We start from the raw sequence: 16,588 nt of genomic DNA, 5'->3' as shown, positions 1-16,588 counted from the left end.
TAATTTCAGATTTGTGAAACCCTTTTTTGCATTTTCACAAATAGAACAAAGGGGAATTTCACAGTTTTTTTTCACATCTGGACCACACTGGACCAGGTCCTTTCTTTTAACGGGCCATGTTGACCCTTTCTCACTGCTTCTGCCAGTGTTTCGTTCCTCACTTTTGCCTAAGCCTGTACCGTGGCCTGTGTTATCAGTATCCTAATTCATTCATTAGAGTGCTTGTTTTTTATTAATATACTGCATAAGACATTTTTATGAAAAGAAATGAACATTTTATGAAAAGCATGACCTCTCTACTTCATCACAATTATCAACATTTTATTAAGAGATTAATTAATCTGTCCACTAACATCTTCCATCATTTCGGACCCTGCTCTTCTTGTCCTGCCCACTAGTTGTCCTCATTGTGTTCCTACCTTTGCCAGTCACCTGTCTGCAGACATGATCCTCATTCCTCCATTATCCAAAGGGTTTATGCACCTGCACAGTACAGTCACACTGTATCGTGTGTCCTAGTTGTAATGTTGTAGCCCATTTGTTTGAACCTGCCTGCAATCGTAAAACAATGACATTTCCCTTTAAGGATGCAACATCTGTCTCCCCCAGGAAAACATGTTATAACTTGGTTCCTTCAGTGTCACTGGATCACATTCACATCTGCTGTCTGCCCCAATGCATAGAACCAAAGAAGTGACAGTATCACATGTCCACCAGATAACTTCAACCGGGCTCCCGCTCTTTTTAAGAAACCATTTTTCAGGACATTTTGTACTTTCCCTGTGGTCCCTTGAGCTGCTATCAACAGCCAATTGACTACTCTACTAAAGGATTCCTCTAACTGTAACAATAATTTGGCCAGCCCATAAGTAACAGTTCAAATCAAGTAGAATCTTGAGTCTTCTAGAAAGTGAAATGTACAATTAACATCACTGTACATGTGTTTACTAACCACAATTCTTTTTTTTTATTTGATCAAAAGTAAAAGTGTATGCATGTCCACGCTAGTTCTGAGAGTTGTACACTTGGCTTGCCGAAAAGATGCAAAGCTGATAGCTGGTGTGGTTCTGTTAATGCGCACAGCTCATCCAAATTTGGGTTGGCCAGCAGCACGTAGGAGCTGATCTCCACAGACAGAGAGGCTGGCCTTTCTGTCGCTGTCTGAGACCAGTGGAGGAAACCTTCTACAAACAGCCATCCACAAACAGACCACAAGGCAAGAGGTCAGCTACATTCACAGTAATGAAGCCAGAATGATTTCCTCTAGGATGATGACTCACCTTAGTTTAAAGTGACCGTGTCTAGGTGCTTCAGAAGGTGAGCACGGGTCTCCATGTCTCCTGCCAGGGTGAAGACATAGGCCATTGCCTGAGGTCACTGATGGACTCTTTGAGGCAAGACAGGCTCTTCATAACCACTGGATCATTTAACAGATTAAAAACATGTTTTGATCAGTAAATAATTCAATTAAATGTATTATGTTTAAATCAGGGCCGATGTAGAAATAATTAAAATCCTACAGAGAAGCAAATCATTTGTAATATTGTGTCATTTTTCATAGTTTTGTTGCTTTCTGTACATGAATCTCCACATGAGTCATGCAGTTAAAGAGGAAAACAGTGAATGGTGCTGAAAGAGGTCTACTCACAGGTACTGACATATTCATCTCCAAAATCGCAGCAGTGATGTAAGCACTGAGAGTCCCCTCATCGTACACACCACCCTGTAGAGAGAAGGCATGAGTTACATATTACGTGATCCAAACCCAGTCTTGTGACTGTGAGTGAAGTGGAGATGATGGAGTCTTTTTAAAGGAATCCAATGTCTCCCTGTAATGGAAAAATTATTCCCAGTACTGCCAATCTGGTTGGTACAGTGAAGCGCTAATAGATCTCACTGACCACCCCCACCACAATTCAGACCATTAGCTCTCAGCTCATTACCTCACACAATTTGATTGTACTAGAAGTGGTTTACCAGAGTCTATTACAGTTTTTAAAACTGGTGTAAAAACTTTTCGTGGAAAGAAATGGAAGGAGAAAGATAGATGAATGTATGTAGTATTTTAGTGAATATGCACAGTTTGTATAATGAGAATCTATTGTAAATCAATTTGGATGTCTATGGTGTTTAATGCGTAACACTTCCCAGTGAGCATCAATCGGGATTTCAATGTTGATTTCGAGTTGAAAACTGGGTGATATTCAGTCTGAATGTCAAAGATGTCTTTTCATCCTCTTTGCATCCAGTTGTGTCACAAAACACACATTTGGTTAATCATTTTCATAATTTATTCAGTTGTAGGTTGACAGTGATAAAATATTGATTAGTGTGAAGTAATTTCTCCAAGGTCCTCTTGTATTGATAAGCCAAATTGGGTCTACACAAAGGCATCATTTTAACACATTGTTTCATATAATATAACCAAAGGTTGGAAGTAACTAGTGCAAATACTTTTTTCAGGTATCTTTTTCATTTTTTGTCTTTTATTCCCTATATTTTATACAATAATTTGTACTTTCTACTCATTACTTTAGTTTTAATTGTTTTTGAGGGGAATTATCAGTTATTACAGAGTGCCAAGTGCAGCATGCGCTATACATAGGGCACCAAATGCATAGGGTACACCAGCACAGACTAATGATTATTAATCATAATAATCATAATAATCACAATGTTATACACAGGGCACAATGATATATACTTTATTAATCACCTATTGCAGAAATTCTTTTTTTTTTTATTCACACACACCACACACACACACACACACACACACACACACACACACACACACACACCAATACGGTAGACTGTTATCCCTAGAGAATAATGCTTCAGGTTGTATTAGTTAATTCCCCTTAGTCTTGATGGCACACACGCACGCACACATATATACTGTATATACGGTATACTGTTACACTGTAGACTGTATCAAGTTTTCTGTGTGTGATTCACAGTATTTGTTATTTTGCTTTCTTTGATTTGTATATAGTTGTTTTGGTGGGGAGGTTCCTCCTATTGCCTTTCAGCTGGTTTGGAGAGTGCAAATCAGATTTGAGTGCCCTGTCTAGTGTCCTGCCAAATTGTAAATACTATTTATATCTTGAAAATATATCCTATTACATACAATTCCATATCCTGCTAAATGAATTAATAAGCAGTGACAATTTAACTGGCCTTGTTCTTCTGTTTGACAAAGTTTGGCATTTAAATAAATAAAATATTTGTACTGTATCAGCCATAAACAGTGTCCTGTGTGTCTTATTAACGTCACATAAACACAATCACTCACTCACTCTGGTGGAACAACAGGAGGGCAAAGGTTACAGAGGGCACAGCACACTTTCACCATCTTGTCCAGAGGTGTGAGTCCATCTGGGGTTGAGTAGCACAGTGTTATTGGTATAGTTCCTTGCAAAATGGTGTATTTATTCCGTACTAGGCCTATAACTCTCTCAACATGGATGCGCACTGCTGCCAGTCCCCGCGATGACTCAACATCAGCTGGGTGAAGCTGCTGTTTTCCTTTAGTAAATGCCGGTATCTTGAGTCGAGCATTAACAAGATCCAAAGAGTCTGCCACATTAAACCCTTTGTCTGCAAGAACAACATCTCCAGGGGACAATAACTCAAGAAATCCACTGTTCTCAGTCACATGCTTATCACTTGTCCTCCCGCCCCAACCTTTCGAAACAAAGCTGATGACCCCTTGTGGAGTTATGGAGATGAGGTATTTAACTGTGTTATGATGCTTATACTGAGAATATGTTTGTGCTCTTGCTCTCATTTCCTTTGGTCTTTCAATTTTCGAAGCAGTTCCTATAACACCTTGGGAGACTACAGAGGATCTGATCTCTGCTTGGCCACTTTATGATATTACAAAGCCTGATATTCATAACATTCAATGTTTTGTTGAAAACCCGACCAGCCGTTGATGTTGATACATGAAACACATGAGCTAAAAAGAAAAGTGGCAAGTTCATTCTCAGGCGCATTAATGATTAATTCAGAAACTGCTGAAAAGGGGATAAACAGGATTTCAACTTGATGAGTGATAAGATAAAAGAGAAAACAATTAGTTTAACATATGAAGGCAGGCCAGTTAATTTATGTACTTTGTCATCTTTGTCCTTCAAACTTTCTTGGTTGAAAGACAATGAATTTACTTGACCCTTCAGCTTCCATATTTCTGTCTGTAATCTTATGCACTCCTCATTTAATCGTTTCATTGTGGCTTCACAAGAGGCATTTCCACAAGAACGTCCCAGGGCTAGGTCTACATCACTGCTAGTCTCCAATCCAGGCTCCTCACTCTCAATCTCCTGTCCCTCTTCTTCTCCATCCAACTCATGTCCGTCTTCTCTACCTAACACCTCTTCGTCTCCCCTGTCAATCTCCTGTCCATCTTCTTCATCCAACTCATGTCCATCTTCTCTACTCAACACCTCTTCGTCTCCCCTGTCAATCTCCTGTCTATCTTCTTCATCTGTCTTCTCTGTCAAACTCTTGCCTGTCATCTTTGTCCAGCTCCACTCCCTCTTCTTCTTTTCCAGTCTCTCCTCTGTCCAAACTAACTACTCTTTTTCTTTTCAGTTCCTGTGTTTGTTTGAATCGTGTCATTTGATTAATCCTCTTCCTCTTGTTGGGGGAGCTGAGGTACGGAAATATTGTTGGTACAAAGTCAGGGCTCAGAGGGTTCTGGCTCTTCACACCTGGAGAGACAAAGATTTCAGGGTAGAATTTAGATTGTGAATAACTCTCAAAAGTCAACAACATGTGAATGAAATTATGTCAAATGTGAACAATATGTTATTGGAAAGAAATCTACAATGTCAGTAAAATAAATAATACTAGTATGTTACAAGCTAACCACTTGCTAATGTCACCAGTCTTAGGAGCACTTGAATAATATCGGTGAGATATGTGGTAAATAACATTACAGGACAGAGAGCAGAGGGGAGGCTATGGCATTAACTCATTTACACTAAAACCATTAAAAGCACACACACACAAAAAGAGATGGTTGTGTTTTCGGGCTATAATCTTAAACTGGTTCTGAGCTTGAACAATATCCTCAGCTACCGTTAATGACTGATGTGATGTCTCTACCAGATATTGTAACACGATAAATTGACATTTTACGCTAGACTCATGCTGTTGCTGACACAGTATATAAACCAATTCACACTGATTGCTTAATTAATACTGTTTGGAAAGATTTGAATGTTATAGTCTATAATACAATTTGGCGATTAGCTTTAGCTCGCTAACAACATATTTACATCCACTCACCACAGATAAAATGAGCACTGCACAGACGAGTGTTTGCAGTTGGTGTCCAGTCTGCCATCTTGATGGCTGCAAGCCACTGATGACGTCTTTCTTCGTCCTGAGGTAGTCTGTAAAAGGATATTTTGGGGTCTCCTTTTTTGTTGTTGCACCCGACCGCACAACTGGTCAGACAAGTTAGAATGTGAGTGACGTCAGGTGAGGATAAGTTTGTGACATCATCTGATATTCATGAATAGTCATTTTCTATTATATTTTGATAATTATAAACTTTGATAACAAAATGAATTGATTAAACTAATACAGTTAAACCACTGTAACACCCAACAAAGTGGTGCGTTACACCTTAGAGACAATTCATGGTGGAGGTGGAAACCTCCGACATAGGGGTAGGAGCTGTTTTCTCCCAAGAGCCATCTGTCCCTTGCTGAGAGAAACTATGACATCGTCAACTGAGAGCTCTTGGCCTTCATGCTGGCCCTGCAGGAATGGCGCCACTGGCTGCGGGGTACCAAGCAACCATTCCTGGTTGCCCCCCCTCACCTGGAAAGTACAGGAGAGAGTTAAGGCGGTTTTGGAGGATCAGCCTGGACCCAGGTCATGCCCTCCTGACTGCCTGTTCATCCCCTCTACCCTCCGGTCTGACGCCCTGCAGTGGGCTTACAGCTCCTGACTCACCTGTCATCTCGGGGTCCAGCGCACCAAGGAGGTGGTTCAGCAGGGGTTTTGGTGGGCAACCCTGAACCAAGACACCTGGGAGTTCGTGGGGGCCTGTAGCCAGTCTGTAGCCAGCACAAACCTTCCCATCAGGCTCCTGCTGGTCTTCTGCAGCCTCTACCTGTGCCTTATCGTCCCTGGTCCCACATCTCCTTGGACTTTGTCACTGGTTTGCCACCTTCCCACGGCCCCACTACCATCCTGAGAGTGGTAGACAGGTTCAGCAAGATAGCCCACTTCATTCCTCTGCCCAAGCTCCCCTCGGCTGAAAAACAGCTGAACTGGTGCTGCTCCACGTCTTCTGGCTGACATGGTCTCGGACATAGGACCCCAGTGTACCTCGATATTTTGGTGGGAATTATGTGCGCTGATCGGGGCCACCGTCAGCCTGTCATCCGGGTTCCATCCCCAGTCCAATGGTCAGACCAAGAAGAAGAACCAGGAGATGGAGATGGCACTACGCTGCATGGTTTCTAAGCAGCCATCGTCCTGGTCTCAGCAACCCCTGTGGGTCGAGTATGCCCACAACACCCTGACCAGCTCCGCCACAGGACTCTCCCCCTTCCAGTGCACCTATGGGTTCCAGCCCATAGTTTCAGCCCATAGTTCCAGCCCCCTGAAAACAACCTCATCACGGATTTCCATCACCGCAACCCTGACCTACCCTCCTGTGATGGAAATTTTGTACTTAATGAAGAGTGACTGACTCCGATCTTCTTCCAGTTTTAAATTATTGCAGAATTATTTTAACACCTCCAAGACTGCCACTTCCACCAGGGGGGCTGGCCGAAAGGGTCCGCGTCCTCAACCGTCCAAACCACCTGACGATGGCGATGACAACAATGATGTGGGTTCCTCCTCTGACGATTGACAACTACATCTCGGATGAGAATTCGCCTGCCTGCTCCTCTACTGATTCTCCACTCTACCCTGAGCCACCTCATGAGTACAGAAAGCCCTCATCTGAACTGTACACACCAGAGCTCCGGTTCGGCTGATTTGATTCCCAGACTCCTGCAAGAGATTGAGGGTTCACAGCCCGAAGCCAGAATTGAACAGTATCGTTTGCTGCTTGCTTGCTTTGTTTGTTCCACAAGCTGAAAATAAAGGTCATTACAGACTGCCTGCCTGCATTTGGGTCCTAAACCGACCCGTTACAATGAAAAGGCAAACATTAATGGCATTTGTGGGTTGCACAAACTGCAATATTGTGCATGCCAAACTCTCAATATGCCCATTCACCTCCCTGTCCTCCACACCCTATACTTTTTACCTCACTACTGGACAACAATGACCTCTACTCACAAAAATCTAATGGTATCCAAGTTTACTTATATCATCATAAAAAATATAATATGTCAAAGAGTCTGATCTTTCATCTATATCCAAATGTATCACCACCTTGAATACAACTATTTTTGTGCATTTATTCCAGTACTGTTTAAGCTTTTTCCACAACACGAAATGGACAACCTCTAACCTCAAGCTTGCCATGACCTGAAACTTTATGAATCCTTAAGTTCTAGGTCTCCTTTGTTTTTACAAACCTGAACACTTTGGCTATATGTTACTGAAAAGGTGACACCAGGAGTCTATTAGGAAAGTGGTGCCAATATATACTTTTTTATATTAACAGTCGTTGACATATATACGTCAAAATCAATTAAAGCCCCTAGTAGTAGTAGGAGGTCGACAGAGTGAAGTAAGAAGAGAAAACATGAGGTAGAGTGGGACAAGGAAGCTGCCTTGAAAGAGGAAATGACAGTTACTGGTCCCACTAAACTAAAGAAGGAGGAGGGCAAAATGCAAAAAGCTGTGACAGTAACTTAAGCACAGACAAACCTGCCAAATTTCCATTTTAACAATGGGATGCAGGTTCAGCCTAGTTTTCACTTTTACTTTAATAGCCCAGGAATACTCTATTCTAAAAGATTATGGAGTGAAACAACAATTTAATTGTAATTTTCATTGTGATTCTAGTGAAAATTGTTGTACTGGTAAACTTATGGTTTCCCCAACACATAACTGAACAGGTTGTGCTGCAGATTTCTGATTGTGTCTCTGGTATGATTTAGAGACATGGACTGTGTGTAACAACAACAACAACAACAACAACAATCATATTTTAGATTAGATTACCTAGAGACTCTACATTATCTGAAGACAAACTAACAAACGTGTGCATGGTCTGCAAAAACTATTTATCCATGGAAAGCTCAATACATATCCAAATACTATGAGATGTTATCTTATTTCTCTTTGGGGAACGAGGACCAGGAAATGAAAACATTATCTATTCCATATCCATTAGTCCTAATGCACTAATGACTGGAACACACTTAATATCTATATACTCACACACATACACTTCCTTGGCTAATGCAACTGCATGTAGTATTAGTATTAAAAAGCACATTTTCTTGACTTGGTGAAAATGAGTAGGTAGATTGGAAGACTGGTAGACTTGTATAATGCACTTGGGTTATGGATTTTAGATTTCCACAATGACAGACACAAGGTTTACAGTGTTGACAACACAATCTGCAGCTTAAATTTGTTCCGTTTTTATTTTTAGGTGAATATAGCAACTGCTATGGTGCTGCTTGGCATTGTTTCCTGTGTGCTTGAGGATCTTACTTTGGGTGACACTTGGTAAAATACAGCTGTTTTAGGACATTGCTTGGTTTTGTTATTTTCATGTTGTTGGTAATGAGAAAAACATAGAATAATGGCAGCCTTGTCCTTTAAAATGGTTTACACAGAATCATATAAGTTACTTGTGCTTTCAAACAATGTATATTTGTGATAGCATCTGGTTGAATCTTCCCTAAACCTTGCACAAATAAGGTAACATACCTCCAACCACACAAGTATTCTGGCTTTGGCTTCACAAAGTAATGCTATGCAGCAAAGCTTTGTTCAAACCTGCAGAACTTCCAAAGATACCAAATATTACTGGGTTGTGTCTAAAATTATGCAAAAGATAGGTATATCTATGTGATTGAATGGTGTGGCCATATAAAACTGGAGTCTTGGGTCTGAATGCTTCACTCACTTCCCTTTATCACTTAAAAGCCACTAACGGGAACATTTAAGGTGGATTTCATGGTTCAAGAGGTTGAATATCACCAATCTCTGTGGCTTAACAAATGTGTACCTTCATCCAAATATAACCATTTTAATCTCAATAAAGCTAATCACACATACATATAGCTACTGTAGGTCTATATTATTTTTTACCAGAAGGGCATATTGGCCACTATAGTCTGCTCATCTATGCTCTGCTGATTGTTATTTTTGCAATTACTTTTCACACTTTGCAGACACTTAAGTTTCTTGCTCAGTCACCTGTAGAACTCAGACAGACAGTGATAAATTGTACTGCGCAGTACAGCAGCACTTTAAGGCTTTCCTCCACCCGACCCTCCCACCCAACTCCATTCCAGCTGCTTTCCTCATCACGCCCTACCAAGCCCATTACACTCATTGTTTGATTTCTTCAACTGCTGCAAGTTACGGAAAATAAAACAAAAAGCACATCAAAGGTAAGACATTGAAATACATTTACATTTTGCATGCAGTTTTACGTACTGTATTTCTACTTGAACAGTGCATGAGACCTGTTGAAATACAGCAGTGTGTTGTCTGACTTTTAAGTTGAAGGCTATTTATACATTACATAGCATAAAATAAATGTTGGAAATGGCTTCCAGTTCCCATAAAAGTGAGATAAAAGACTAATGTTTACTCTCATTTCATGGTTTTTACAAGCTTATAAAAAAAGTGTTCTTTATGCACTGCTGCTGGACCATATTAAATATGGTGTTTGTCTATTAATATGGATTTGCTTTCCCTCAAACACTTTAATCCTTATGTGCATGGTTCCATAGCCAGAGCTGAATAAGTAATAAAAAAAATAAAATGATGAAGAGCTGCATTTAGATTGAATGGTCATAAAGTTTAATTTTCAAGTGTAATGTAGTCCTCTCATAGATGTTTTGTTTTTGTCAAATGTCAGTCAGATCAGGAAAATGAACATCCCTCTGTCTCTTCTCCTCATCTTCATAGGTAAGGACTTGAAATAATATAATGGAGCTAATATTTTACACTAATATAACAATTCACTATTAAATGAATATACAGTATATTAAATATATTTAGATGCATCATAATACATTATGTATGATGGTAACAGAGGATATGAGCAGCAGACAGTTGAGTTTCTAGCTTTGAGAGCCAGGAAGAGGCTGACATCATTTCATTTGTTACTGCTGCTTCTGTAACAAGCTCATCAATCAGCAGAACAAGCCTTAATCAGATTACAGATATTGGATTACATCACTGTTGGCCCACCCTCCGTCCTTACACTATTGAGTTGTTGTTATTGTGCTTGTTTGTTTTGCTGTTGGTGCTTTGTTAGTTATGGAAAAGAATTTGGGGAAAATATAGTGTGTGATGTTACATAATAAAAAACAAAACAATCAGCAGTCACCTGTAGAACTCAGACAGTGTTAACTTGTACTGCACAGTACAACAGCAGTAATTCAACATTGTAGAATTTCCAAAAAATACATATAATTACAGAATGAATAATGGCAAACAAATATTAATAAATGATACCACTCTCATGTCGGTGATTAAGTATTGAGAAAAGCTGGTAGGCGATTAGCGAAGCTTAAAAGGGGAACTCTAGTTATTATGCACATCAAAGTGTGTTTCCAGGTGTTACAGGTACTATTGCATATGTGAAAAACATTGTATAGAAACCTTGGGTCTCTCTGCAGGGGGCTGGGTCTGAAGATGACAAGTTTAAAAATAAAACAGATTGAGGGCTGTTGCATTATAAAGTAGTGTTTACCACAGCTCTGTAGCCCTCTCGACATCTCTACTTGAAGTTAGTGGCTCAAGGTGAGCCGCTACCAGAATAATAATCCCGAATCTCCGACAGAACTGACAGTGATTACATTGTGGATAATGCACGCCAGGTTTTGACAAGGAGGAAGAATGAATAGAATAAAAACAAAAACAACTACCAAAAAAAACCTGTCATCTCTGGTTCTGCTAAATCGATTTTAATTATTTTAAAAAACTGTACACCCAGACTCCAACAATGTTATACAAGTCTGACGCTAAATGGGAGGAGTAGTCTTACCGTGGAAATTAGATGGAAGAAACAGCTGGCATGGATTTGTCCAAGGAAAAGAAGAAAAGTGGAAAACGAAACACCTTTAAAGCTTAATAATTAGCATATTGTATATTGTTTAATACATACAAAACAGTAATCTAAAACACTCAAATTTGTGGTGTAAGAGCTAGAACAGTTTATCCACTCATTTATAATTTCTGTGTATCATCTCCACAGGTTGCCTTACAACCTCACTGTGATGACAAGCTTCCAGCAGGTCACTGCCCCTAGGTGACAGCCTAGCTTAGCAAAAAGACTGGAGGCAGCTAATCGCCTCCTGGCTATAGCTCCATACTTAGCGTGCAGGCATGAGTGTGGTATCAACCTTTTCGTCTAAGCAAATAGTCTCCTAAAACATTTTTTTTAAACTCTCACACTGTGGTGCTAATAGAACTGAAATTGGGTATAAGTGTAAGGAGCATCTTGAAATAAAAATAATAAATACAGTATGGTTTATACAGCAACTTGTCATCCATTCGCAGGTTCTACTTCTGCCAAAAAGTCCGGGGATTTTGGCATTGCATCTGCTTGCCTCACCAAGAACAAAAGCCTCAGGTTCAAGCATTTAGTCTACTCATTAATGCAATGACACAAGAACACAAGTTCTCACATTCAGTGCCTGTATTTGGTATGTATTTGCTGTAGGTTGTGGTACAAAATTAACCACAACATTTTGATCCACTAAAGGTTGGACTGCTATTATGAAGCATGTCCAGGTTCTCCACATTTCGACTGTGAATTGATGACACCTGAGGGGTCCCTGGTGGTTAAAGCATCTGGGGAGATGTGCAAGCATATCCTCCCAGAATATCCTCTGAATCAGCACATCAAAACCTTAAAGTACAACTGCACACTGATACGAAAAAAGAGGAAAGAAAAGAAGACAATCGTCATAACCAGTAAAGGAATTTTTTTTTTTTTCATCTGAAAATACAAGTCCAAGTATTGCACTCTTAACCCTGTAAAGCCAAGTGTATCATGTTTGATACATGAGTTTTCGAGACTTCTACATCAGTGTGATATATTCCTTGAAAAAACTGATATTTACAATCAGATACATGCAGTACCTGGATAATCCACTAGGGATCAGTAATTTATACACCAGAGGGCCTTCACTTGAGACATCCAAAATGTCTGCCGTCAAGTGACCCACATGTAATTTTATTTATTTATATTATTATTATTATATTTTTGTCAATTTTTAAAAAGTTAAGGTAAGAAAAACTTTAAAATTGTTACTGAAACTTCAATAGGAATATTTAATGGATTGATGTAATGCAAAACTAATATTTCACAAGTTAATTTATACTTATGATACATTTTTCTCATTTAGATAAACTAATAAAGGTTTAACTGACATGATTAGGTATATTTAGAGTAAAATTGGGATATCTTTTTGAACAAAAAAAATTATTTTGTATGTTTGAGGAAAATTTCAAAGGAAACTCAAAGTTTAATGAATTAAACAGTGTTTTATATATTTTTGTTTGTTTAAGAAAATGAACAACAAATTGCACGAAAATACCAATGTAGCAAAAATGATATGCTGGTTCCACTGGTGGATTTGTCATTCCTGCATGAAAACTTCATTTGAGAAGGTATGATGTTGTGTTATATGGAAAAAAAATATTTTGTATGTTTGAAGAAAATTAAAAAAAAAAAAAAAAAGGAAACTCAAAGTTTTAATAGGTTAAAATGTTTTATTTGTTAATGTTTTATTTTTCTTCAAATTGCGCAAAAAGACTTGATGTATCAACTATGATACAAATAAGAATTCATATATGCAAATTGATATTTATTTTTTGTCAGCAGGTTCAATAAACACCCCAAACATAATTTTCTGGCAATTATTTCATGGTTCAGGCTTTGCAGGGTTAAACTACACTATTAAAATTGACCCATTGTTACTGTGAAAAGTTAACCCAGTACTGCGTTGGTGCTAAATTGACCACACACTGGGTAGATTTTTATTGTTGCAAGCCATAAGTACGGAGCCCCTAAAGGGACATGGGAAAAAAAAAAAAAAAATGAAACGTATCTAGTGTGTTTTTTTTTCCCCCCATGTCCCTTTAGGGGCTCCGTACATAAGTGATGGATTATTTGTAATTTTTAGAAAAAAGGACCAGTGGGTAGGATTTAGTGGTATCTAATGGCAAAGTTTCAGATTGCAAGAAGTGAACTAATTTTGCGTCTGTATTTGATGAGGAGATTTAATGATTTGATGATGAGAAACTATGGTGGCTGCAAAAGGCTTTTTGGTTTGTCCGTTCTGGGCTACTGTAGAAACATGCCGGTTCAACATGGCGGTCTCCTTGGAAGGTGACTTGTGGTGTCTAGATATAAAAAGGCACATTCTAAGGTATCCTTATTTTCGGGTGATTATACACCAATGAAAACATACCAATGAATATTATATTCCAATTCTGCCAATAGATCCTCAAATGTTACACACTGGACCTTAAATACACCCTCAGGGATGTTGGACATTTTTTTTTCAACCTATGCCAATGTAGCAGAGTAAAAGTGTGCTGTAAAATGAATGCTACTGAGCCTAATCCTCTTTCTCTGCAGACCCTATCAAGACCTGTTCTGCTACCACAGGCTTACTGCTGCATCGAGCGCCAACCTTACTGTGGCCTGTGGCGATTCTGTCTCTGTGGAGGGTCCTCATCACAGATGGCGAGACAACATGAGCATTAGCATTGGAAGCTTTGACCAACAGAAATGTATACATACATACATACATACATACATACATACATTTAATTGTACATTTGCACTATTTTCAGGAGTTGTCTTCACTCAATGTTTGGATTCCTTTTAATTTTGTTTACAAAAAGTTGAGATTTCAGCAGCAATGTTAAAGTCCCCCTCCAATCAGAAATCAGTTGTTCTTCTCATTCCTACAGTGTGCTGTTTGAATTCTGTGCAGAGTTTGACATTATAAGTATGTTTTCACATTTATCTGCTGAAAGTGGAAAGTTTCTCTGTGCTCATTGAAAATCTTATTTTAAGGGGCAGGGCCTACCAGCAGGATTTGTGACATCACAAATAGTTAGGAAGTCAGTCCTGGTCCAGTATGCAACTTGCACAGTGTGATGTAGAAACCTGACGCCACCAGTGCACATCCACTGAGAATGGACTTTACAGTGAAGGAGGAGACATCTTGTTCATTCAAGTTTTCCTGCTGGACACAACATTTATATATTCATAGATTCTGCAGTCTTTAAATGGAGGTAGAAGGAGTAGATGACTTTTTATGGATTTTAATGAAGGAAATTAGGAAATTATACTTTTGTGAAAAAACAAAAACAGACATACATTATTATTCCTAGGAGTCTATTTGTATATGTCATAATACATGTCTGGAGGGGAACTTTAAGAATATGAGTCAGTGTGACTTTAATGTGGTTTATGTGTAATTTCCAGTGGTGACTTGCCTGGAGGTGGTGAGGTATACTGTTCATATTTGACACAATATTCAGCAAAAAAAAGAGTCAGTGTTCCGTCATAAGTTTACTTATTGCTTGGTCGCTAAAGGAAATATTGTGCTCGTCTATGTATACATAGGGTCTACAAGTTTACCACATATAGGCATACATATAAATAATAGTTACTGATTTTCAAGTGGTATCTCACAATTCCTGGTGTGCCATGTAAATTAATATAAGATAGTGTAAAACCAAAGAATTAAAGATTGTTGTTGCTCAACCCGTACAGAATTCATATTTTTGCATGGATAGTTTCAGGGACCAGAGGGTTTTCTTAATATAGTCAGTTAATTTGTGTTTAGATCTCTAAAACAAGTTTGGTGTGACAGCACGTCAGTAAATGAATCCTGTGCAGCGCTGTAAACTTTAACATAGAACCCACACAATCCATATTAAACAACCTGCTGACCGCCTGGGTGCTTACAACTCTCAACTGACTGACTATGTTGTTCAGTACAGAAAGGTAGGCTGAAGTTATACCTTGCAACTAAATGATAAGATTTGAATGTTGTGTTCATTTGCTACTTTAGGACAGAGCCAGGCTAGCTGTTTTGCCCTGTTCCCAGTACGTTGATAATATTTTGCTGCGTGGTTCCATGAAGCAACAAGATCTGATTGTTGATGCTTGTGGTAGTGGTTAAATTTTTGTTAAGGAATGACCGAGGGAGCATATAATGTGAAACAAGATTGTTTAGAATATGAGATACAGATATTGATAGATGGTAGAAGATTATGTTGCAAGTGTACAGGATGAGGCAATGCCTTTGGACGCAGTTTTCCACAGGGCAGGTTTTCAGGTAGATGCATGTTTGTTGAACATTAAAAGAAACATATGCGCAGTTTGAGCATGTGGATCAAAAACAGTAAACCTGGACCCCCGCCTACAGAGTAATCAATAAGTATTGAAACCTAGTGGAAAACTACGGAGCCCCTAAAGGGACATGGGGGGGGAGGAAACGTATCTAATGCGCACTAGATAGTATCTAGTGCACACTAGATACGGATCTTGTGCGCACCAGATACGGATCTTGCGAGAAACCTTAGATTAAGCACAGGCGGTTGTGCTTCCTGTGCATATGCCTCTAGGCTCATTAAGATCTTAACCTCAAAGAATGGCTGCAGAAGTGGACTTATTCTCTTTCCTGAAAACGCGAAACATACCTGATAGTGTCATCAACCAACTAAAAGATGACAAGGTAAAGATAAATGTTAACTTTAGTGACATAAAGTAAGCAATACATGTGTAGCCTAATGTTGCTAGCTTTCTCTACCCACTATGTTAATGTAATTTTTCAAACGTTTTTGACGTTTGCCTTGCTTATTACAGATCGACATCAACGTCATAGGTGTTATGACAGATGAGGAGTTAGGACAGTATATCGTAAGATATGGGGGCGACTTGCATTTTGTCGTCAAAGAACTGTGACAAATGAAAAGTAAGGAACGGAACAATGGAAAACTCCTGCCGACAGACAAACAGTTGGCAACATTGTTGGCAATAAACATTCAGCCAAAGCCACCCGGCAGATTGAAATGGGATGGCTCCACTTTGATAACGGCACTTATCACCAGATCAAAACAAGAAATGGAGGTGGAACACGGCACCTGTCAGTGGAGAAATCAGTAACTATGGGTGAACTGCTGGAGACGGGCAAGGGCTTGTTTTTTCCAAATGGATATTCATCTAAAGGACCAATGGAAGACCTCGAGTTTGATATTCGTGATTTTGGTCACAATGCAGTATCCCCTGAAGTCACAGTGAGCCAGCTGTACGAGCAGACTAAGATACAAATGCTGCGCATCTACACAACCTCCAAGGCTAAAGATGTAATACTTCTCTCTGATGCATCATTTGACTTCGAGCCCACAGATGAGAGGCCAATGAAGGTAATTTATCTTCTGC

The 16,588-nt window shown here is 39.2% G+C and overlaps 2 protein-coding genes across 2 annotated transcripts in view; one reads left to right on the top strand and one right to left on the bottom strand.

Moving 5' to 3' along the window:
* Window positions 1-1,659: 1,659 nt before the first annotated feature.
* The window catches only part of LOC127362171 (septin-2-like), a 40,952-nt gene continuing 26,023 nt past the window's right edge, over window positions 1,660-16,588 (bottom strand). The window contains exon 4 of the transcript XR_007884390.1: window positions 1,660-1,723. The gene's annotated coding sequence lies outside the window, so the exon portion shown is untranslated. The remainder of the gene's footprint in view (window positions 1,724-16,588) is intronic.
* Window positions 16,219-16,588, top strand: part of LOC127361993 (uncharacterized) — a 28,185-nt gene continuing 27,815 nt past the window's right edge. The window contains exon 1 of the mRNA XM_051397238.1: window positions 16,219-16,572. Coding sequence (XP_051253198.1) covers window positions 16,219-16,572 — 354 coding nt within the window. The remainder of the gene's footprint in view (window positions 16,573-16,588) is intronic.

Source organism: Dicentrarchus labrax, unplaced genomic scaffold (genome assembly GCF_905237075.1).
Source record: "Dicentrarchus labrax unplaced genomic scaffold, dlabrax2021, whole genome shotgun sequence".
Lineage (NCBI taxonomy): Eukaryota > Metazoa > Chordata > Actinopteri > Moronidae > Dicentrarchus > Dicentrarchus labrax.
This window is presented reverse-complemented; position numbering and strand designations above follow the sequence as displayed.